At 36.6% G+C, this 25,091-nt stretch overlaps 2 protein-coding genes and 1 non-coding gene across 10 annotated transcripts; all 3 read left to right on the top strand.

Annotated features, from left to right (window-relative positions):
- Positions 1-913: 913 nt before the first annotated feature.
- On the top strand, positions 914-17,658 carry LOC121752373 (protein SCAI-like). 3 transcript variants are annotated; one of them, XM_042147416.1, is made up of 10 exons: positions 918-1,202; positions 1,464-1,851; positions 2,767-2,967; positions 3,131-3,367; positions 3,803-3,869; positions 4,001-4,165; positions 15,493-15,584; positions 16,297-16,470; positions 16,567-16,703; positions 17,101-17,658. In XM_042147416.1, exons 1-10 carry the CDS (start codon positions 1,072-1,074, stop codon positions 17,309-17,311), a joined length of 1,803 nt encoding a protein of 600 aa, XP_042003350.1. In that variant the 5' UTR covers positions 918-1,071; the 3' UTR covers positions 17,312-17,658. The 3 variants fall into 3 exon arrangements, with proteins under 3 accessions (XP_042003358.1, XP_042003350.1, XP_042003341.1); XM_042147407.1 differs by having other exon boundaries at positions 3,962-4,165; XM_042147424.1 differs by lacking the exons at positions 15,493-15,584; positions 16,297-16,470; positions 16,567-16,703; positions 17,101-17,658 and adding an exon at positions 5,537-6,200 and having other exon boundaries at positions 914-1,202; positions 3,962-4,165.
- On the top strand, positions 12,607-12,713 carry LOC121757989. Its single transcript, XR_006041298.1, has one exon. It is a non-coding gene; the product is annotated as a small nucleolar RNA R71 (small nucleolar RNA).
- Positions 17,659-18,585: 927 nt separating the features above from the next.
- Positions 18,586-20,803, top strand: LOC121752339. Of its 6 annotated transcripts, none has more exons than XM_042147395.1 (4): positions 18,586-18,781; positions 19,577-19,663; positions 20,224-20,402; positions 20,528-20,803. In XM_042147395.1, the coding sequence occupies exons 2-4, from the start codon at positions 19,636-19,638 to the stop codon at positions 20,660-20,662; spliced, it is 342 nt and encodes a 113-aa protein (XP_042003329.1). In that variant the 5' UTR covers positions 18,586-18,781; positions 19,577-19,635; the 3' UTR covers positions 20,663-20,803. The 6 variants fall into 6 exon arrangements, with proteins under 6 accessions (XP_042003329.1, XP_042003321.1, XP_042003304.1 ...); XM_042147387.1 differs by having other exon boundaries at positions 19,570-19,663; XM_042147370.1 differs by having other exon boundaries at positions 18,587-18,781; positions 19,599-19,663.
- The last annotated feature ends 4,288 nt before the right edge of the window (positions 20,804-25,091 follow it).

Genomic DNA, 25,091 nt, shown 5'->3' with positions numbered 1-25,091 from the left:
TCCTTTCCAATCGCCAATTTTCCTTTAGCTGACAACTTCTAGTTGAGTTTGTGGTCGTCCTCCCATCATTATTGAAAGTCCACAATTGAAAGCATGTGTTCATGGTATGTTTTGACATCCCATAGTGGGTGCAAAACAATTTTGTTGAAGTCGGCTCATTACCTACTTTCTTTCTAGTTTTTTCTTTTTTAATTTAGGCCTCTCTATTAATTTATCCTTGTTCCGGACTTTATTATTTAATTTAGGGTTAATGTAACGTTATTATGATCCTAAAAGCACATTGAGTGTTTAGTCCGATGTAAGTAGCTCATAAATAAATTCAATCGGCTTAACTTAAGTATGGATATTTTAGTTTGGTTTCGAATATATGCATTGCCTTAAACCCAAGAAAAAAGAAGATATCCTTACCGATGAAAAATTCTCATTCGTTAATTTAGTGTAAATCAAAGCGAAACACATAATGATGAACAAAAAAAGTACACCCCCCTCATTTTTCAATTTAGGAAAGTTAGTTGTATCATTTCCATTTATAGTAATAATTAATATTTTTTCTCACTCTTACTTTAGTCTCTATACTTTATACACTTTCTACACCATTCTCTCTATTTTTTTCTCTCTTTTATTTTTTTTATCTATCTATTTAACATAGTAAACATCCCTATCTTAAATTTTGTGCCAAAAAGTTTTGCCTCAACTATAAGAGAGAGAACAAATGGAGTAATATTTTTAAAAATAAAAAAGATGAATATACGTGTTAATTAAAGTAAAATCACACAATTGTTGTAGACGTCTATTAATAGATTAAACTTAACAATTTTCCAGTGTTTATAAACTATAAACTAGCCGGATTTGTCAAGCACAAGTCAAACCAAAAACGGTTTCCTTTTTTTATATATATTCTATTTTAGTGACTTTCACCACACAAATTCTTAAACCCCCAAATTTTCCCTCAAACCATCGTCACTCCGATTCCGATATACTTTCTCTCTCTAAAGTACACCAGACTGCTATTCAGAAACGGCGTAGAAGATTCTGTTTCATATCAGAATTGCAGGTAATCAAGTAAAAAAAATGTCTCACAATCATCCGCCACACAGCGGCTATGGCAATATTCCGGTGAGCGAAGTGTACTGGAATCTGGTGTCCAAGGCCGATAAAAAGTTCTCTAAGATCCGCGATTTGCCTTACTATCAACGCACCAGGTAAACCTTTTCACTAGTCACAGTCGTTTCCAGTTATTGCTCCCCTCTCTTTCTATTGCTTATTGACAATTATCATTTTGTGGAATTGAGTGTAATTCTTCTTGATTAGTCTAGGAGTAGCCCTAGTTTGTTGCTAGGGGTATGTATATGTGCATGATTCCTGCGATAAAATCGAGATATGGTTTCGAAAATTTAATTGTGTTATTATTGCTGGAAATGATCGGCGCCTGAAAATCTTCTGTCTACATAACGGTGTCGCAGATATGATACGTACTTCTATAAAGTTTTTAAGGTCTACACTCAGCTCTGGAAGTTCCAGCAAGAGAATCGGCAGAAGTTGGTGGAGGCTGGGATTAAGAGATGGGAGATTGGCGAGATTGCCTCTCGGATTGGCCAGCTTTATTTCGGACAGTATATGAGGACTGGTGAGGCCAATTATTTGGCAGAATCTTACATATTTTACGAGGCTATTTTGACCAGGGAGTACTTCAAGGATGGGCTGTATCAAGATGTCAGTCTTGCTAGTAAGCAGTTGAGGTTCTTTGCTCGTTTTCTGACAGTTTGTTTGGTCTCGAACCGCCGAGAGATGGTGTATCAGTTGGTAAATCAGCTTAAAATGTTGCTTGATGAGTGCAGAAGGACCTTCCAGGTTAGTTTCTCAATCTATGTGCTCAATAGTAATAATTAAGTTGTGGTTGTTATTGGGCACAGGTTGTGGTAGAATTGGATCAACTGTATATGATATTGTTATGATGTACTCCCTCCGTCCTCAAAAAATAGAAACTTTTAAAACGGCACGAGTTTTAATGCACAATTGATAAAGTAAGAGAAAAGAATTGATAAAGTAAGAGAGAGGAAAAGAAAAATGGGTAAAATAAAAGAGAGAAAGAGAAAAAGTAGTGGAAGTAGTGTTAGTGGATTGTGGGGTCCATATCCTAAAATAGAAAGATTCAAAAGTTTCTATTTTTAAGGGATGACCCAAAATGGAAATAGTTTCTATTTTAAGGGACGGAGGTAGTATATGTATGTACGCATTGATATTTGAGTATCCGTGTAGTTCTTAGTCTCTAGAAATGCTTCAAATTCCACATTGCTTTCTTGAATCTTATAGAAAAATGCCTATCATGTTTGTTTCATATATGATGAATCAACTTGCAAATCTTAAAAGTTTGTTTTCATGTTTCAACTAGCCTATAAGGAAGTAGTGTACACCTTTTGATTTCTGAAGTTGATAGCTCAATTTAAACCTGTTGCTTCTAATGACCCCATATTGGGATCAGTTTTGAAACTTAAAGGTAACCTGAATCAAGTTTATTTCAATCATTCTTGTGGCCCCTTTTACATGGAACACCTATTAATTGTTATCTATAATCATCATCAAAGTCCAATTCACGTTGTTGAGTGTTAGATATAGAGGTGCTTAGCAGGGAGGGATACCTTGTTCTTCAATGCATAGCTTCATATCCATCCAATATTCATTAGATTTATTTTATGGCACTGATGTACTTTTACCATAGTTTGACTGTAGATTATTGAATCACTTATATGATGGTCTTAATTCCAGGAAACTGACTTTAAAGAATGGAAGATTGTCATTCAGGAGATAATGAAATTCCTGAAAGCTGACACAGCTTTTATGAATCTCAGGCCTTTGAGATACAGTGTTGTATTGGACCTTCACCCAGATTGTCTCCCACATGTTACAGATGTGAAGAGAAAACTAAGGCTAAAAGATGCGTTAGTATGCAGTTACCATCCTAATGAGGTTTGTATTATTTATTCTCTAAGCACCCAGTAACGAAAATATATCTAAGTGGTTTATTACCAGAGTTTGTTACCTAAAATATTCCCATGCTTGTTGAATAATGAATTGAGTGCTTAATTTCACAAACTATAGCTATCATATGTTTCTCTTTGCTGTGCGCCAGGTCAAATTTGCAGAACTCACACTCGACACCTTTAGGATGCTACAAAATTTGGAGTGGGAACCCAGTGGCTCTTTTTATCAAGCAAACTTGGCTCCCTCCACTGGACTTGGATCTGGTGCTGGCCAAAATGGGGCATCAGGGCCTAGTCGTGTCAATCAGGATATTACTGATCCAACTTTGCCGCCTAACCCAAGGAAAGCCATCCTATTTCGTCCATCTGTCACCCATTTCATGGCGGTGAGTATTCACATTCAAGAGTAGCCTTTCCTTTTCTACGCCACCACAAACTGCAGGTTGGGTCTTTATCAACAATAGTAAGTTGAACTGGAACAATAACTATGACTCTATACCTTTGGAAATCGATGACTGAGCTGTATAGGGCATGAGATATTTGTAATATTCTTTTGTGTCACTTACATTGTTGATAGCTCTTTGTGCAATAAGCCAAAGGTGAGTTGGGAACCTCATGTTATTTTCCTGTCAAAACTCTGATGTTCAATCTTAGTTCTTTATTATTATGCACAGTTGCTATTATTATGCCTAATCATGTGCTTTCTTTATTATGAAAAAAATACTTCTTTATCATAGAGTTCTCAAATGAAATTTTCATTTTTAACTATGCATATAGATGTGCAGAACTTTCTCTTTAGAGTGACAATGCGTGTTTGTTAGGTCTTGGGGACAGTCTGCGAGGAGCTTCCTTCTGATGGAATACTCCTAATATACCTTTCAGCTTCAGGTAGTGTAGTCTATGCATGATGGAGACTGTCCACATTACTTCTCTCTACCTCGCATTGTCAAACATGATGGACATCATTTTATTTGCTACAGGAAACAGCTCACATGTAATTTCATCTCCAACTCGTGCAGGAAGTTCTATTGGTTACACTGAAAGCTTAGTGAGGGGCTTTCAGTATCATTCAATCAACTCTGACTCCAGTCCAACCAGTCCTGGAAGTGATAGTACGGAGTCTACGGACCATTCTGGGTATGCTGCTGATTGCCTACATATTGGACCTCATGGACCTGGAGGAGGTAAATGAGTATTATAATTCATTTTTTGTTGACCATGTGCTACATTTTAATATTGAATGAATAATAGTTTCATCTTCTGTATCTATAATATATAGAATAATATGCTATAATGGGAGATCAGGGGTGCTTGATTCATGTGCGTCGTATGTACCTTGCTGCACCTTTGCACCTCAAACACGTCACCTGAAGGCTTGACTTTGTCTTTTCATTGAGTGAAGGCAGAACACAAAAGATAAATACCATAATAATCCTCAAACAAGGCTAAGCCAATGACAAGTTGTCCAGATAACAATATAATTCTTGATACTCCCAAGAAACAATAACATAAAACCTTTAAATACTAGTACTACCTGATGTGTAAATTCAGGTTTATTATAATAAGATAATATAACACTCAAGTTCAACTAATTAACCCAAAAAATACTACTTCGCTGCAAGACTACAGGGTCATGTGTAGTAAATTAAGGTGTCGATCCACAGGGAAGGAAACGATTATTTAATTCCAAAACACAGAAAAGACATAATAAAAGATATTTTGGTTTGTTGATTTTTGATTAAAGATCATGTAACAACAATTACAAGAAATTAAATAAGCTAGACAAATGAAGAGAAGAAATTGTTACTCCAAACATTTACGGATAAAACATTGATTTATTCTAATATCCAACTCTATCTTATGAATTATGGGACTATGAAATCAATTCTCGATGCTAGCACTGAACATGCTCGACAAACAATAGTTTAAGAATAGTTGAACACATATTCTATAAACTAATTTTCATTAATCTATGGACCCTACGGAAGCGCGAGACTCAAAGATCAATTACTATAAGCACAAGAAATCCATTATCAAATTATCATTTGAACAAATCTAATTGATAATTCATCACCACAAGGATCTATCCTATTCAAAGTTAAAGAGACATTTGATTAGGATTATGGAACTACTACTAATGATGCACCAAAAGTAATAGATTCAAACAAGGAAATTGTGATGAAGACGATCATAAGATACAGAAGAACATAGCATAAATCACATGAATAATTTATTCGTCTACATGTTTGGAGCAACACTAGATTTTTAGCCAAGCATAATTAAACTAGGAGCAATTGACATGGAAGAAGAAGCCTTTGAATTATGGAGTAGCTTGAAGAATTAACAATTCTTCACTACAAATCAATCGGCACTTTTCAATTAAATCTCCCTCAAAAGTCAACTTCTTTTTCCTCAATTTTTGTTGAGTGACTGAAGCTGTCCCCTCCGTCTAATCACTGCTGCCTATCCCCCTCTCCCTTTTTTCTTTCCTTCCTTTTTCTTTTTCTTTTTCCCTCCTCACGTCTAATCCTCTGCAGCCTTTTTCTTTTCTCCAGCAACCGCCCACGAGGAAACTGCCAATTTGCAGTTAGAGTCACCAAACGCCCGACCGGGCGAAATTAGAAGGGATAATCGCCCGACCGGGCGAACTGCTACTGGGTGCATCGCGGAAAACGCCCGACCGGGCGTTTTGTGTCTTGAAGAATCGCCCGACTGGGCGAACTTTCTGGACTCTCCTCATGCTTTTACGTGTTTCGCCCGACCGGGCGTTTTGAAGCTCATAATCGCCCGACCGGGCGAACTTTCTGATCTTTGCATGCTTTGCCAATTCCACCCGGCGAACTTCCAGCTTCCAACCCTCATAAACTTCAATACAAATACAATTTGATGAGTTATAATTAACATAAAAATGTGTAGTTTAGGGGAAAAAATATCAGAAATATGCTACGCATCAAATACCCCCAAACTTGAGCTCTTGCTCGCCCTCGAGCAAGGTTTATTTTAAGCACAATAACTCAACACAGGTCTAACCCACAACGAGTTTTAATCACAAAGAATCATGTAGGGACGTGAATGACAAAGTCTAAACCCCAAACAATTCCAATCAAAAATTCCCACTCTCAAGAACAATCACCTATCAACCTAGAACTTCAAGTCAAGGTGCATTTCAAAGTAAGTCCAAGCATAAGATCATACAACTCAAACCGTCATCATTGACTCGTCAAGCATTACTAATCACATAGACTCACGGATTTCAAATCAAACTTCTTTAACTCTACCAAGCTATTTACACAACATCCACAAGCATCAACGATTAGGTCCAAGGTCTTATTTCAAGGTTGTAATGGGGCTAGGGATGAGGTAGGATAAATATGGATAGTGAGCTCAAAAGCTACACATTTGAGTGCCAAATTCTTCCCCCCTACACTTCCTTCCAAAGATCAAACAATAAAAACTTACACATTACAACCAAACTTTCACTCCCCCAAACTTGAGATCTACTCTAGACAAGATTACATCAAACAAAAATAGAAGCTCTATCTTTATTCCATCAAACTTATTCTTTCTTCTTTTTTTCTGTTTTTTTTTGTAAGACCTCGACTTTTGCAAATTTGGAGGTCGTCTTTTTTCCTTTTTTTTCTTTCTTTTAGAAGAACTTCATTCTTTTCACATTACATCAAGTCTAGATATGTCTACTCTTTACAAATCACCACCTACACTCAAACTCAAACCACCAAAGCTCAAACTCGTTTTTAGCACTCAAATAGTAGCAAGGTCAATTGATGAGGCTAAAATGAGGCTTATTTAAGTAGCTAAGTGATCGGCTAAGTGTTTACACAAACAATAGGGAATTAAGCTCAAAGTGGCTTCTAGGGGATCATTTGTTGGACTAGGCATGTGATCATTTGGCCATGAAGTTCATCCTAGTGCCTTATCCTCCCAAATCATTAACACAAACGGACGCAAGCACTTCACTCGATAAAGCAAATCAATCCAAAATAATTTCCACAAGACATGCGATTTTCACACTCTCCTCAACTCAAGAAATCGATTGTAATCACAACATGCTCTTTCAAGTAAATTCATGCACCCATTCCATTCATCCTAAGCTTCAAAGTTCAAGTAAAATCAAGCAAGATTTCCCAACCAGAAAGCCGAAGATAAAACATGCATCCGTCAATTACATAGATTCAAAACATCTTTATCAAATAATACACCCAATAAACATGCATCAAGCATAAAAATCATTGACAACCCCCCCAAACTTGAATGCGTCATTGTCCTCAATGCATGCATAGAAGAACAATTATAAAGTAAAGGGAAAGATAACTCCCCCAAACTTGGCATGAAATCCATAGTGCATTTGGGTGGGAGGGTGGGTGTATATCTCTTTGTGGGTGTGCTTCCTCTTAAGCTCCAACAAATGTCACATCTCCATGTTGCTCCTACAAAAAGAAACAAAACCTACAAAAAGAAACACTCAATTCAAAAAAAAAATGTTAGAGGAAAGAATTGAGCAAACAAAACCTCCAACATAAGAAAACAAAAAAAAAAAAAAAATAAAAAAAAATAAAAATAAAAACTTGGGTTGTCTCCCAATCAGCGCCTTTGTTTATAGTCGTTGGCTCGACTTTCTTCATCCTTGATCTACACTTTTGGCTCCACCAGAGAAGCCACTTCTCTTGCCTCCATGCCACTTTCAACTCCAACATAAGCCTTCAAGCGTTGGCCATTCACCTTCCAAATAGAATCACTCTTCTGATCTCGAATGTCCACAGCACCATAGGGGTACACCTTGTGCACCACATAAGGACCCCACCATCTTGACTTGAGCTTGCCCGGAAACAGTTTGAGCCGAGAATTATATAAAAGGACCAGTTGTCCTTCATGGAAATGACGAGGCTTGATGGCTGCATCATGAATCTTCTTCGCACGCTCCTTGTAGAGATCAACGCTCTCATAAGCATGAAGCCTAAACTCGTCCATTTCGTTCATGTCAAACATTCTCTTCTCGGCTGCAGCATCATAATCCAAGTTGAGCTTTTGCAAAGCCCAATAAGCTTTATGCTCCAGTTCTACCGGCAAATGACAAGCTTTTCCAAAGACCAACTTGTATGGCGAAGTTCCAATCGGGGTCTTATAAGCCGTTCGATATGCCCACAAAGCATCATTTAACTTTTGAGCCCAATCCTTCCGAGATGGCCTTACCACTTTCTCTAGCACCCGCTTAATCTCACGATTGGAGACTTCAACTTGACCACTTGTTTGGGGATGATAAGGGGTAGCAACCTTGTGTTGGACACCATACTTTCCTAGGAGGTTATCAAATAACTTATTGCAAAAATGAGTTCCTCCATCACTGATTATAGCTCGCGGTGTCCCAAAGCGGTTAAAGATGTAATTTTTGATAAATTTCAATACCACTTTGGCATCATTGGTTGCCGAGGCCACTGCCTCTACCCATTTGGACACATAATCAACAGCTACAAGAATGTACTGTTGCCCATTAGACTTGGGAAACGGTCCCATGAAGTCTATTCCCCAAACATCAAAGAGTTCTACCTCGTGAATGTTATTCATCGGCATTTCATTTCTCCACGAGATATTGCCGGTTCTTTGGCAACTGTCACATCTCTCGACATAGGCTTTTGCATCCTTGAAGATCGATGGCCAAAAGAATCCTGATTGAAGCACTTTAAACGCAGTTCGACGTGCTCCAAAGTGGCCGCCATACACAGAATCATGACAAGCAGACAAAATCTGAAGGTGCTCATGATCTCCAACACACCTTCGAATCACTCCATCACTACAAATACGGAAGAGAAATGGATCTTCCCAAACATATGTGCGGGTGTCACTCAAAAACTTCTTCTTTTGGTTAGAAGACAACCCTTCTGGTATAATACCCGTGACAAGGTAGTTCGCCAAATTGGCAAACCACGGCACATATGCTTCCCGAGCTTCCACTTGCAACACTTGCTCGTCGGGAAATTTCTCATTGATCCTTTTCTTTCTCTCATCTTCCGTCTCTTCCAATCCCTCTAGTCTAGACAAATGATCAGCTACCAAATTCTCGGTCCCCTTCTTGTCTTTAACCTCCACGTCAAACTCTTGTAGTAAGAGAATCCATCTCACCAACCGAGGCTTTGCATCTTTCTTATTCATCAAATATTTGATAGCTGAATGGTCCGTGAACACTACCACCTTCGTGCCAAGTAAATATGCCCGAAACTTCTCAAAGGCATACACTACTGCTAACATTTCCTTCTCCGTCGTGGTGTAATTCAATTGAGCTTCATTGAGTACTTTGCTAGCATAGTAGACGGCGTGTAGGACCTTGTCTCTCCTTTGGCCTAGAACGGCCCCCACAGCATAGTCCGAAGCATCACACATTAATTCAAATGGCTTCGACCAATCCGGTGTGATAATAATAGGAGCTTCGACTAGCTTCTTCTTCAACAATTCAAATGCCTCAAGGCATTTATCATCAAAGACGAACTTGGCATCCTTCTCAAGTAAGTTGCAAAGTGGCTTTGCAATCTTTGAAAAATCTTTTATAAATCTTCGGTAGAATCCTGCATGACCAAGGAAACTACGGATGCCCTTCACATTTGTTGGGGGAGGTAACTTCGAAATCACATCAATCTTAGCCTTATCCATCTCCAATCCCAACTCCGACACCTTGTGTCCCAACACTATGCCTTCTTTGACCATGAATTGACATTTTTCCCAATTGAGCACGAGATTCGATTCTTCACATCTTTGTAAGACCCGTCTCAAATTTTCTAAGCAAAGATCAAATGAGGATCCAAAGACGGAGAAATCATCCATGAAGATCTCCATAATGTCTTCATTCATATCGGAAAAAATTGCCATCATGCAACGTTGGAATGTAGCCGGTGCATTGCACAACCCAAAAGGCATCCGGCGGAAGGCATACGTACCAATAGGACATGTGAATGTCGTCTTTTCTTGATCTTCCGGGGCAATTGCAATCTGATTATACCCCGAGTATCCATCCAAGAAGCAATAATGAGAATAACCCGCAATTCTATCTAGCAACTGATCGAGAAATGGCAGCGGAAAATGATCTTTTCTTGTCGCCTTGTTCAATCTTCTATAGTCCATGCAAACTCTCCATGAGTTTACCAATCGAGTTGCTAAGACTTCATTCTTTTCATTGACGGTCACGGTTATTCCTCCTTTCTTCGGTACACATTGCACCGGGCTGACCCACTCACTATCGGAAATGGGATAGATCATCCCAAATTTCAACAATTTTTTCACTTCTTTTTCCACCACTTCTTGCATAAGTGGGTTCAACCTCCTTTGTCTCTCTCTTACCGGCTTAGCTCCATCTTCCATCAAGATTTTATGCATGCATATTGCGGGGCTAATTCCTTTGATGTCGGCAATGGACCAACCTAGAGCTTTCTTGTGTGACTTCAGTAGCTCTATCAACTTCAATTCCTCTTCATCATTCAACATCGCCGATATCACAACCGGTAAAGATTCATCCTCACCAAGGAATGCGTATTTCAGATTTGTCGGGAGTGGCTTCAATTCTAGCTTTGGTGGTACTTCAATTGAGGGCTGCACATCCGCCACGAAAGTATCCACCACACATTCATTCTCTAGACTTGGTTGATCAATTTGAGCATCCTCACTTTCATCAAAATCAAAATCAACTTTAATTGTCGAACCAAAGTCTCTTTCCAAGCTTCCTTTATCATACACGCTTCCTTCTATTCTCGCCGAGCAACACATCTTGTCAAAAATGCACTTGTCGAGGACATCAACTCTAAAACACGCTTTTGCATCACTAGGATGCTTCATCGCTTTCTCAACATTAATGGTCACTTGCTCACCATTAATTCTGAACGTGACTGAGTTGTCCTTTGCTCCAAGCAACACATCTCCCGTGGCAAGAAACGGTCTACCAAACAAAATTGGTACCTCTTTGTCCTCGGGCATGTCCAAGACTATGAAATCAACAGGGATGATGAATTTGTCTACCTTGACCAAGACATCCTCTACTATTCCAGTGGGCTTCACAATGGAGTGATCAGCCAATTGTAGAGCAATGTCGATGGGTTCCATCCTCTTCTCTAATCCAATGGCTCTAGCAGTTTTCAAAGCCATAAGTGAGATCCCCGATCCTTGATCTAATAGGCATTTTGTGAAGATTGTATTCCCGATCTCACAAGGAATCACACAACTTCCGGGATCCCTCTTCTTCATTGGCATCATTCCCGAAATCAATTGTGAGCAATTCATGCTCAATGCCACTATCCCCTCATCTTGAAGTTTCTCCTTATTTGCCATCATGTCCTTGAAGAACTTGGAGAACTTGGGGAAATTAGTGAAGAGATCCACTAATGAGACATCCACATTCACTTTCCGGATCACGTTCATCATCCACTCAAAGCTTTTCTCTTTAGGGACCCTCTTCTTCCTCTTGGGTGGATATGGTGGAGGAGGAATATGATCGGGGAAGTTGAACTTGCTTTTCGGATCTAGTGCTGGACTTGTCATCATCTGTCTCTTTGATTCCATTTCTGCTTTCTGCTTTCCTTTCTCTTCTGCTGACAACCTTTCACTTACTTCGGATTCTACACCATGTCCCTTGCTGCCGGATGCAGCCTGTTCTTGACCATGTTGGGCACCATGCACCAACGCGGGACTTCCCTTACATGCCTCGTCCGCCCCTGCGTGCGAGGAATGCAAGCCTAACATCTCATCCGCCCCTGCGTGTGAGATGCCGGAAGTACCTTGGCCGTCCATTGATGGTGTAGAATCCAACTCACGACCACTTCTCAACGTCACTACCTTACACTGTTCATTGCCTCTCGGGTTGGGTACAGTATTACTTGGGATAGTGTTAGGAATCCTCGTATGTGATGCTGTAGCAAGCTGTCCAATTTGAGTCTCAAGATTCCTCATTGTAGCATCGATCTGCCCAAACTTTTCCACCGTCTTATCTTTGAAGTTTTCATTCTCCTTTTGACTCTTAGTCATGAAAGAGAGAATCTGTCCCAATTGATCCTCGACCGATGGCTTCTTCTCATAACCCGGAGGTTGAGTGTTGTTCCTCCATTGATTACCCGAACTGTTACTAGGACCGGCTTGATTCCAACTTGCTTGTTGAGGCCTCCAATTTTGCTGATTGTTGTATTGGTTGCCTTGATTGAACCCTTGGCGATTGTTGCCAATATAGTTCACATCCTCCACGGGAGGTCCTTGAAGACTTGGGCACTGATCAGTATGATGCCCTCCTTGACACAATCCACATCTCATCACAGTCACAGCTTGGGGTTGAGGAGTCAATTGAAGAGACTTAACTGCCTTTGTCATTGATGACATTTGAGTGCTTATGTCCGCCAATTGAGCCTCAATGGCTGTCACTCTTTCTGCATCTTTGGTAGCACCAAATGTATCTCCTACCTTCTCAGCTGCTCTTCTTGGATTATGCCAATTCCTTTGATTATTGGCCAACCTTTGAAACAAGGCTCTAACCTCATCGTGAGTTAAATCATCTAGGTTCCCATTTGAACCTGCAGTGACTAGTCCCGTGCCTTCACTGTTAAGTCCCTTGTAGAATTTCAAAAGGTCATGCCCCGGAGCTAGTCCATGACTTGGGCATTTCCTTATCATTTCCGTGAATCTCTTCCAAGCTTCTGCAAAAGACTCGTCATATTTCTGTCGGAAAGATGTGATCTCCTCTCTCAACTTCTCGATCTTCATTGGGGAGTTATATTCCAAAAGAAACAATGTCTTCAGCTCTTGGAATGTTGCTATGTTGTAACCCGGTAATGAGTCATACCACCCTCTTGCTTTCTCCCTCAATGAGAACGGAAATAGGGCCCTCTTAATTCGATGATGCTCCACATTTGGAGGTCTATGAGAGTTTGTCAGCTCGTAGAAGGCATTCAAATGGCTCACCGGATCTTCATCATCCCGTCCATGAAAAAGATTTCCTCCATTCACCAAACTGATGTAGTGAGGTGGAATGTTGACGTTGTCATTTGCGTAGGCACACTCCCCTGGGTACTCAATTCCCGATCTCAGAGTGTCGCCAAACCTCACCACAGGTGGTGGAATCTCATTGTTCTCAGCCATTGATTCACCGTCTGACTCTTGTCTATCCTCCCTTTCTTCACCAAAAAGCCGGTTATTTCTGATTGGACTCGGATAGTCCGGAAAGATCTCAACTGAAGTACCTCTAACCCTTCTTCTTTGATAACAGAGTAATCCAAACGGTGGTGTACCCTGTGATCGTGTGTGCATTCACTTTTCTTTCTTTTTTTTTTTTTAAAATTTACCTACACAACAGAAAATACACCAAGCACAATATATTCCTATAACCGAAAGCGAGACCTCTCGACAACTTCGGGGTAAGTCCTATAAAACGTGTGTGCTTAAGTGAAAACTAAACTACCTAACTAAGGGTTAAAAGAAGTCACCTAGAAAATATACTCCTTCGTCTTCAAGTCCAGACGTGGTAGATGGCTATCACCTCCAAGAACACGAAATGAGTACCTACAAAAATAAGAGAAAGATCAAATAAAAATAAAACAAAACACAAACTAGAAGTTAAACAATCTATTGCCTTCCCCGGCAACGGCGCCAAAACTTGATGTGTAAATTCAGGTTTATTATAATAAGATAATATAACACTCAAGTTCAACTAATTAACCCAAAAAATACTACTTCGCTGCAAGACTACAGGGTCATGTGTAGTAAATTAAGGTGTCGATCCACAGGGAAGGAAACGATTATTTAATTCCAAAACACAGAAAAGACATAATAAAAGATATTTTGGTTTGTTGATTTTTGATTAAAGATCATGTAACAACAATTACAAGAAATTAAATAAGCTAGACAAATGAAGAGAAGAAATTGTTACTCCAAACATTTACGGATAAAACATTGATTTATTCTAATATCCAACTCTATCTTATGAATTATGGGACTATGAAATCAATTCTCGATGCTAGCACTGAACATGCTCGACAAACAATAGTTTAAGAATAGTTGAACACATATTCTATAAACTAATTTTCATTAATCTATGGACCCTACGGAAGCGCGAGACTCAAAGATCAATTACTATAAGCACAAGAAATCCATTATCAAATTATCATTTGAACAAATCTAATTGATAATTCATCACCACAAGGATCTATCCTATTCAAAGTTAAAGAGACATTTGATTAGGATTATGGAACTACTACTAATGATGCACCAAAAGTAATAGATTCAAACAAGGAAATTGTGATGAAGACGATCATAAGATACAGAAGAACATAGCATAAATCACATGAATAATTTATTCGTCTACATGTTTGGAGCAACACTAGATTTTTAGCCAAGCATAATTAAACTAGGAGCAATTGACATGGAAGAAGAAGCCTTTGAATTATGGAGTAGCTTGAAGAATTAACAATTCTTCACTACAAATCAATCGGCACTTTTCAATTAAATCTCCCTCAAAAGTCAACTTCTTTTTCCTCAATTTTTGTTGAGTGACTGAAGCTGTCCCCTCCGTCTAATCACTGCTGCCTATCCCCCTCTCCCTTTTTTCTTTCCTTCCTTTTTCTTTTTCTTTTTCCCTCCTCACGTCTAATCCTCTGCAGCCTTTTTCTTTTCTCCAGCAACCGCCCACGAGGAAACTGCCAATTTGCAGTTAGAGTCACCAAACGCCCGACCGGGCGAAATTAGAAGGGATAATCGCCCGACCGGGCGAACTGCTACTGGGTGCATCGCGGAAAACGCCCGACCGGGCGTTTTGTGTCTTGAAGAATCGCCCGACCGGGCGAACTTTCTGGACTCTCCTCATGCTTTTACGTGTTTCGCCCGACCGGGCGTTTTGAAGCTCATAATCGCCCGACCGGGCGAACTTTCTGATCTTTGCATGCTTTGCCAATTCCACCCGGCGAACTTCCAGCTTCCAACCCTCATAAACTTCAATACAAATACAATTTGATGAGTTATAATTAACATAAAAATATGTAGTTTAGGGGAAAAAATATCAGAAATATGCTACGCATCACTACCATATTTGGTTTAAAGCCCATGCACTATGGGCTGGCTCAACATGGATTTATATTGGGCCACTGTTCTCTTCCCACAAGCATACACCTGCCATCACATTCTATCATCTTTTTCCTTCTTTACGTTTTCTTGTTTATATGACCAGCCTGTGGCAAGTATTCAGTATGAATCTAATGATGGTTTACATGTGGGTCGGAAATACAAAAATATTGTTCAGCCTCTTATCAGATGCTCTTAGTAATTATTTGATCCTCTTCTCATCCTAACTATATACTCCTTCCGTCCCCAAAAAGTAGTCCACCCTTGCCATTTTGGTTTGTCCCCTAAAATTAGTCCACTTAAAAAAAATTCTTTCTAAAGCTTGATCTGATGTCAGAAAGAGTGGCCATTCTTTTCATTGTTTTTTTTCAGCTTCTAAAATCTGGGACACTGAGAAATATTTAATGTTATATTTCAGGTATGAACTGCATATATCCCTCGGACATATTGCCCTTCACCAGAAGGCCCCTTTTTCTAATTGTTGACAGTGATAATAGTAAAGCATTCAAGGTAAGTTTCACCAACCTGATTCAGGTCTCACTGTGATTCCACTTCATATCACTCTGTTTCACGTCACCTAGTTTAAATTGCAAAATCTGTTGCTTACATCCAATAAATTGAAGTTATATGCAGTGTCATCAGCATCATGTCAGAGATGTGTATGATCTGTATATATCTAGAACCCAATAGTAGTACCATGTTGAAATTGAAATCTTTGCTTATGGTGCCATGTTGAAATTGAAATCTTGGCTTACCACACTCCATGGCTCTATTATGTTCATGTACTGTGCAAATAATTACTCATGTAGAACTAGGGTAACAGAGAATTGCTCATTTTGCTCTATGTTTTATTAGTGCTAGTTAGTTGGCTTAAAGGCCTTGAAGTTGTGAACTAGTACACTTAATCTATAAATTACCATGCATCTATTAAACTTTCTATTGATTGAATGGATCAATGATTTCATACACCTACTCAGTCAAGTACAAATATATTTAAGGTTCCCATTATATTTGGGATTGACTTACTTATGTTGATGCAAAAAGTACATGGAAAATGGAAAAATGGGTTACACCTCTATTTTTGGAATTATTTTGTTAGTATCCTCTTCTTTGGATGCTAACGAAAAAGGCTCAACAAGAATTTTCTTTAGTTAAAAGAGAGAATCATAGAAATTTCTTTTTTATGCACGTCCAAAACTAATCGAAGCATGATCTATTACAGGCTATGAGTGGTGCAGAAAAAGGAGAACGTGCTGCTATTCTACTTTCTCCAGTAACATCACCTACTGTAGAATCATCTCAGCGATCTAGTGGTAGCTTGTTCACCAGTTTTCTCACAACTCCTATACAGACATTTGCCCTGTTGGTTGGGTTTACTGGCTATGATGTTGAAATGGTATGATAGTTATTCGTGAATGATGCTTATAAGTTCTATTAATCTTTAGTATCTTGCATAAATGTGTAATATTTCAACGGAACACTTGGGTTTCAGGACCTGGCTAATAGAGGAGAGCAATTGTTGCAGTCCTCAGTAAATAAATTGGGATCATTATTGGCTGTGGCTGATAGTCTTGATTCTGTCTGGGCTCAAATTTTAACTGATCCATTCTTGAGGCGACTCCTTTTGAGGTAGTTGATTCTTCTTTGCTCATATATACTTCTCACATAATATGAACTCTGAAGTTATTTCAAAGATTTTGTGATCACACGCAATATGAACCTCTGAAGTTATGCTAAAAATTTTGTGATGTGAGATCCTTCATATGTGCTATTCTAAGGTGCCAAGTTTAGTTTAATTCATCCTGATTAGAGCTTCACCAAACACATGTTTATTGATTCCTTTTCCAGCAGGTTTTACTTTTGCGTTTCGTCTTTTCTGTGTTCCTAGCATGTCACTCAATTAACACATTTCAGTTGTGTCTTTGATGTGAGATAAATGAATGGAATGGAACGGGTATTTCAGAATATTCAAATTCATGTTGTGATATGACTGGCAGAGATGATATATTTCCTCCAACTATTGCAGATTTATTTTCTGTCGATCAGTATTGTCACTCTTCGCTCCATCCATGGATAAGATAGAGTGTTTGCCAGAGTGTATGCCATGTCTTCCAGAAGTCATGTCACCAATGGGTTCCGCATGCCAAGAAGTGGTCTTAAAAGTTGCCAACTTGTTCGGAGTAACCAACAAGTTTGTATTCTCCAAGGGAACATTGCCCGCTGATGACTCAACCTAGAAGACCAGAAGCACGTATGCCCTTCCTTTACCTTGTCTGATTGTTTCTGATGATCTGTCCTTGTGTTGGCTTCTAAGACTGATGCTCGGTATTAGCATCCATCTGGGAGCAGAGAATGAAGGTGTTATATATCTGGTTACACACAGAAGAACAAGATAGTAGTCAATATATCCTGTGTTTTACAATTGTTGTCATCAACTTACACAATTGTCTCCATCTCGTCTGGCTTGAAATTTGGTAATAGTCACATTTTCAAGTGATTTGATACTTGGATTCGGAATGGAAAATGAAACCAAGTTGTGCACGTTTCTTTAAGCTTCTTTTATACCAAAAAGTTTGTGATAGTATGCACTCCCTCTTCCTATGAGTGTTTCTATTTTGCCATTTTAGTTTGCCTCTTAAAGTGTTTTCGTTCTACTTTTCGAAACTAAGCATGCCTATAAATCCTTCTACTTTTTGGTAAGTAGTAGAATGAGTTTTGTGGCCATATTTACCTCTTTTTGCATTTATATGTCTAAAATATCTGGATGCAGATGGGGTCAATTTTAGTTATTGCAATAGTTCTTAGGCTAATTTTAGTTACTAATCAATGCATACAATTATTGGAGAGAAATTAGACTCAGCAGTGGTGCGCCATGTGCATCGTGAGAGATATTTTGCAGCAGACTTCTTATCACACAGTGCCTATAGCTTTGGTTGGGTGTGCATGCTTTGGATCAGCCACCATCATGGCTTAATATTTGGCTCCTTCATGATAGATTTTGGCATTTTATATTGTCGTTAAATTATTTTCAATTCAGGCTTCTTTAGTAAAAAAAAGAAAAAAAAAGAATCTAGTTGCATTGATGACTCAAGTCTCAAATATTGGATAAATAGTAAACCAATTCTGAACATTTGTCTTTTTTACATGCAAATAAATACTCCCTCTATCCCATAAAGATTGTCTCACTTTTATTGGGCGCGGGTTTTAAGAAATGTAATGAAAACTTAGTTAACTCCCATAAAGATTGTCTCACTTTTATTGGGCACGGGTTTTAAGAAATGTAATGAAAACTTAGTTAAAAAAGTTAGTAGAATGTGAGTCCTACTTTTGTATATTAATTTTATAATAAAATGTGAGTAGGAATGAGTTAGTGGAATATGACTCCACTATCAAAAATGGTAAAAAAGTAAAATGACACAAATTTTATATGACAGATGAAAATGGAAAAATAAGACAATATTTATGGGACGGAGGGAGTATAAAGGAATAGTATATAGTACATGAAAAAAATCTATCTATCCACTTGTACTCTCCATTTCGAGAAAAAGTTGAGAATTTGAGGCCAACAAACCGACCAAACAAAAAAGGACAAAATTTTGGCTTGAAATCCTGAGGTCTTCCATAGTCATCCCGAACTTGTTTGTGTAATCACCGAATACAATTAAGGGAATATGAACTCATGGCGTAATTGCAATTTCCGAAACCAGGTAATTCAATCACTTTACTTGCACACTCTTGTTATTTCAATTTCTGCAATTTTGACGAATTTCCTGGGTAACACATGGATTTATCGCGTGGATTATTGGTGGGAAAACATCTGAAAAAAACTGTTTGGACTTTATTTTCAGTTAAAAAAAGAGAGAGATTTTATAATTAGTACTCCATGTTTTACTTTTTATACACAATTTATGGAGCACATGAATTGAAATTATGAATACTCAGATTTAACAGCTTACATGTAGGACTAATTGGTGGAGGTTGTTAAAGCTGTCTCTCATGGCAATTATCTTCTCTTTCATCAAGAGTTGTTATTGCTGCAATAAGATGTGGTATTTGAAGTGATATTCGAGAAAAGAAATTGATCAAAATATATATGGATGAGTATGGTGGTGACAATGAATATTTGAGGAGTATTTTCATTATGGTGAAAGAATGAATATACAAATGCTGCTAAGTAAATGGGTGATCTATCAAAGTGGAAGGACCATGATCTATAAATTGATACCATGAATTGTTGAGGTTCTTAAAGAGGTAAATAATAACAATATATCCTTCTTGTTAGTTTCTCTATGAATGACAACAACTGAATAACATGTTTTCTTTGTTTCTTATTTGGTCTTTACTTCATATAGTTTATAGTATCTTAACCTAGAGTTACTTTGTGGAACAAGCAGCTTTTCTCCAATCATCTAATCTTAGAGTTTTTTTTTTAATCATAACATAGTTTACTTCTGATCTGCTTACTGTCGAGTGCTAAATATCAAAGTTTTTGAAGGTTTCAGTTTGCTATTTGATTCCTGTCAGGATGAAGCTTCTCTAGAATCTGGTCCACCTCATCGAGATGGCAAAGATCGGCCCTCGGAGACATGGTTTGAGTTGGATTCCTGACATTTTATGCTCTATTATATGCTTTTCATTTCTTTTCTTTTCTTTGAAAACTACAATTAATTATAGAAGATGAACTTTATGCAATATAATAGGTTACCCCCCAATCACGAGCCTAGATATTTTGATGTTCTGGAGTTTGACTGTGTTTGGATTTGTAGAATTGCTCTCTTCTTTATATACTTAGGAATGCTATATTCAGCAGGCATCCCGCCTGAAGGATTATAGGAATAAAATCACCACATGATCACAACTGTGGGAATTCTGTGTTTTAATGTCATATATTAATTGGGGTATACCAGGTAACCATGCTTTAAAATATCAATAGCTGATACCTTGTTTGCTTTTAGGAAAATACTACATTGGAATTTCAAAGTTCAAGTTTCCTTCTTAGTTAAGGTTTCTGTATAAAATCCAGAAGGCCGGCCAGAGCCAAATGAAGCAAAAAAATTGTTTTGCAGATTATTTTGTTTATTTGTAGTTTGGTTATTTTTCCATTGTTCATTTACCCCTTTGGTGTTTGATGGCAGCATATTTGGTGCAGAGAATAGAAAACCTATCCTAATTGACGAAATGCTGCAGCTGAAGGAGTCGTGTTGTAGCTTTCACAATCAGGATTATGATGAAAAGATGGAGGAGTTGCAGTCTTATGTTGATATGGTAAAATGCTGTATACTTTCTTCAAAGCTTCGAGCCTTTGGCATTGCCAGTATGATATTACATGTAAATGAGATACTTTGTTCTAGAATTATAGTAGTAGTAAATATTTCCTCCATTCTTCAATCATTTTTTGTAAAGTAGCTATTTTCTTTTTTATTTATCTGATAGCTGAGTGAAATAAATGGCAGGTGAAGAGATTCACAAGACCTGGTTGTTCCGCAGAAACTTTGGATGTTGCGTTGAACTGGATTTGCTCCCTTGTCGACGCACTGTCAGCGATGTCTTCCAAACAGCATAAGCATATTCTTCACGCGTCACTTTGACAAAACCGGATAGCACCTTCGCCATTGCCAAAACCTTACATATCCACTTCCTTTCTCTGTCACTATTCTGGGATCTTATATACCTTATGGAATTTTGTGTAATAAAAACGTGAATCATGGAAATGAATAATTCTGTCGTAAGATCAAATTTCCATAAACTTAGTACTTACATAAAAAAAAATTTCTGAATTTACAAGGAAATGTTAGTTCATAATCCTTAAACGATTTTTTTGGATCTAATCAAAACAGACTCAATTTAATTAGGATTAGAACTTAGAAGTTAACACACTAATTTTCTTGTAAGTAAATGTACACGATCAATTTTAGACTTTGATGCTCTTTTTTTTTCCTCACACCATAGGATGAGAATATTATTTTTAAAAATGGGTCAATATTGGTAGAAGCCCGCTAACTTAGAATCCAAAAGAGACGGGCTTTTATTAATTATAGTAGTACTTAGTATTTATTTTGGAATACTCTCTTCTTCTAAAATAAAATTTCTTTGTCATGATTGGTATTTCTACTTTGAACTTTCTCTAGAGCACGAGCACGAGCACGATTGTAGTTAATTTAAACTTATTCTGTGCCTTTTAAAAGTTATAATTTTTTAATGGAGAGCTTTTAAATTTAATGTATAGTGGTGTGGGCTCTGGTTGTTGTGTCTGTTCTATTTCTATTTTTTTGAGATATCTGTATTAATATTTTTTGGAAAGTAGTTCTGTCTCTATTTTCTTGTATTAATAATAAATAAATAATAACACGAGTAACTAAAAAAAGTCTGACTTTCGACAAAGGTTTTCTATATATATCGGTGAATATTCGTTAAATAATGATCCTAATTGATTGGTAAATGATTCCCATTTCTTTAATTATTCTCCTAACTCTATCTACTCATTAAGTTTTAAATAACATTATATTCCTTATATACCTTTGCATTTTTTTATAACTTTGTAGCCCACCTCATATTTCTATGATGCTATTCAACGATAGTATAAAGAGAATTAAGCATAAATAAAACCATTAATTTAATATTGATTTTTATATTAAAATTTACAAAAAAAAAATCATTTCATGCCTAGCTACAAAGTGGTTGTATAGCTTTTATTCTTCCGAAACCACTTTGGTTTTGTCGCCTTTGCTCTATTAAACAAAAACAAATTTAAATCTGTTTCTAACTAAACTAGATTAACAAAAAATATTCCTCGTGGATCAAAGAAGAAATTTACACATTTTTCACTTTCAGATGGAATTAATTTCTTTTACTTTTTTATTTTTTCTTTTCCTCAATGTGAATCAAATATGGGAGGTAACTCGTGGAATCTTTGTGACATCTTGAAGCAAGTTAAATATTTACAATATCCAAATAAATATGTGATGGATGATTTAATTATATAGATTCCCATGACACATTATTTAATACCCTCTTTTGGACATATATTAGGTGCCCACCACAAGAGAGACGAATTTATTAATTGAATAAACATAAAGTAAGCAAAATATGAAGAAAATATGTCCGAAAGCAAAAGCTCAGTAAGCTCCCATCAATCAAATGATTATTGGAGGAATGATACTGAAATCCAGGCATTTATTTACACTAAATTCGTTGTTCGGAATGATTAATCAAAGATTGAAGATATTAATTTAAACAAAGATGATTTGTTTTTTTTATTAATAATGTTTCTGTTTTCAGTTAAGAGATAGTTTTTTTAATCATAATTTATTCTTGGCCTCTTGTTTTAATATAGTATAGTTTAATTGATGATTATTATACCTAGTTATGAGTGGAAGCTTTTTGCAAACAATTAATGTCATACGGAGTACTATTTTTCTATATCCACAAAATCCCTAAAATAAATTAGTGGAAGGGGTTAGGAGGACTTTGAGAAACCCCTGATTGATTAACACTATTAAAGTTGAATATTTTACAATGTAAACCCTAAATCTCAACAATACAGCTGGCTGGCTCATATAATTGCATTTGCATCCAAATTGACAAAACCTTGGACTTACCTTAGAATTAGCATATAAGTTGGTGGGAACCAAATACAAATCCCCACCACAAAAAAAAGCAAGGGAAAATATAAATACATAACTTGTGGGGATGGTTATAATACAAAATTTTCTCAACAGTGAAATCTAAGAATGATTGCTTTTTAATTTTATGTACATTTCTCTTACACAGTTGGAGTATTCCATTATCTTAATGTTTGATGTTTTCAGCGTCATGGCATCAAACATTAAGATAGTGGAATACTCCAACTGTGTAAGAGAAATGTACATAAAATTAAAAAGTAATCATTCTTAGATTTCACTGTTGAGAAAATTTTGTATTATAACCATCCCAACAATTGTATTGGAATGACTTGATATTTACATGGTACTTGCAATGAGGTACAATGGCCTTTGGTCATTTAGAAGCCTTTTAAAGGGATTTTTTTTATATAATTTAGTATGTAGTACTCCCTATTTTGTTTTCTTTTGAGTGCCTAAGATTTTCTAATACTAGGAGTAACTTTTATTGTTTTTCATTTGATTTCTAGTTTTGATTTAATTAATAAATTTTGGAGTTCAAGAAACTACAAGATTATGTATTTTTAATAATCGGTTGGTTCATTCCTGTGATTAGTTTTGCATCGATGCTTAAATTATGTGAATTGAATTTTACATATTACTGTTTCTTTTTACAACAATTATAGATCAAAATTACATTTATAATATGAACATCGATCTCCACATTTTGTGGTTAATTATGCCTGCAATTAAGCAATCTTAGACCATCTCGGACCATTTACACCAAACCAAAATCCATTTTTGAGTATACGTCACACCAAAAAGTAGTTTTACCCCAACCATTTACATCAAATTTAAAATTTACACAATTTTTGAGTTTTTGTTTCACAAAATTTTTGCAGTAACACCATATTTGGTGTTGTTTCAAGAAAAACACTAAAAATGAGTTTGAGTTTGGTGTATGGTTGGAGAAGATTTCTAAACCAAACTCATTTTTGAAGTATGGTTGGAGATGGTCTTAGTGAATAGCAAAACCAAAATAAAACAAGATCAGACAAGTTGATTATCAAAGATCTTTACTTTAGAAAATGCATTAATAGACCTGCAAATGCAAAACTAAAAAAATGTTTAAACTTTTAGGTAACAGACATGGTGGGCCCCCTCGGATTTTAAACACCTGTATTAGGCCTAGTTAATTGCTTTAATTAAGTCCGTAGACGCGCTTTGATTGGTGGATAGCGACATAGCCGTTGAGGTTATCAAGAAAAAGATGTTAATTAATTTTGCATTAGTCACACAAGACGACAAGTTAAGCACTTACTTGGGGGGATGAATAATCTAATTAATTCAACACCACGATTCTTATTGTTTTTTTGGCTTTCAAATGTTGTAAATACTAAACAACCCTGGCACCATTCATGACTCTAGTTCATTAATTCAGTGTTTTTTTTTTGTAAACGAATTGACTCAAATTTAATATACTGTGGATAAGATTTATTTAATTAATTGGTTTTCTCTTGAATCTTAAACAATTGAACTTGATCTATCAACGATTATAAAAAAAATTGATCTATTAAGTTTAAGGTTTGAATTTAGTTGATCTATTAATTGCATATAATTAAGTGTATGAATTATATCCAAATTTCGATCTTAACTGATTCTATTTTCTTGAACATATAGTATTATATATGTGGTCCTATCCTATGTCATGTGGGTTGGGGTAAATACAGGTGGATTAACTCTGTATGGATGTAGATCTTTTGTGTGCTCGAGAAATATTCAATACATTTAATATTGCAGCAAAAGTGAGGAGTTGCATCCTTGTTTACTCTTTTTTTGCTTACTATTTTTTAGGTATAGATTTTTGCCTTCTCAAATTGGTATTTCCTTTCTTTATAGTTAAGACTCTGAAATAATTTTATTAAAATTACATGTGGTATAAAATACTCCAATTTCTTCATACGTTGAGTCGTTTTCCATTTCGGAAGGTTCATTTATAGTTGAGTCATTTTCATATATGGTATAATTAACTTATTTTTTCTTTCCTATTTCATTACCTCTTAAAGTATTCTATTTTTCTACTTTATTTTCTTTACATTTTTCTCTTCCTTGCTTTATCTACTTTACCATATATACATTCATTTCTTAAATTTCGTGCAAAAAGAAATATCTCAGTTATAAAGGAATACATACCGCACATAGTAATATATATTGCAAACAAAGGGATCATTACAAGATGGCCAAAATGTGGAAACTAATATTACACCGCACAGAGCTAGAATTGAACCAAAAACTTCTTATTGGGCAAAATTTTGTGATGCTTTAGGCTTGCCAATTAAAATAGATTTGATAGACGAGATCAGTAATGAACTAAACAATGTTTTCTTTACATAAAGAAAACAAAATAGTTTGTTTGAAA

Source organism: Salvia splendens, chromosome 1 (genome assembly GCF_004379255.2).
Source record: "Salvia splendens isolate huo1 chromosome 1, SspV2, whole genome shotgun sequence".
In the NCBI taxonomy this organism is placed as follows: Eukaryota; Viridiplantae; Streptophyta; class Magnoliopsida; order Lamiales; family Lamiaceae; genus Salvia; species Salvia splendens.
Note: the sequence above shows the minus strand (reverse complement) of the source record. Positions and strands in the feature narration are given on the sequence as shown.

Coding starts and splice junctions, on each gene's coding strand:
- LOC121752373 (XM_042147407.1), top strand. CDS start 1,072: ATGTCTCACAATCATCCGCCACACAGCGGCTATGGCAATATTCCGGTG. Junction 3,368..3,802: donor CTGTCACCCATTTCATGGCG/GTGAGTATTCAC, acceptor CGTGTTTGTTAG/GTCTTGGGGACAGTCTGCGA. Junction 4,166..15,492: donor ACCTCATGGACCTGGAGGAG/GTAAATGAGTAT, acceptor GTTATATTTCAG/GTATGAACTGCATATATCCC.
- LOC121752339 (XM_042147352.1), top strand. CDS start 18,746: ATGAACTCATGGCGTAATTGCAATTTCCGAAACCAG. Junction 19,664..20,209: donor GATCGGCCCTCGGAGACATG/GTTTGAGTTGGA, acceptor GTTTGATGGCAG/CATATTTGGTGCAGAGAATA. Junction 20,403..20,527: donor TTGCCAGTATGATATTACAT/GTAAATGAGATA, acceptor AATAAATGGCAG/GTGAAGAGATTCACAAGACC.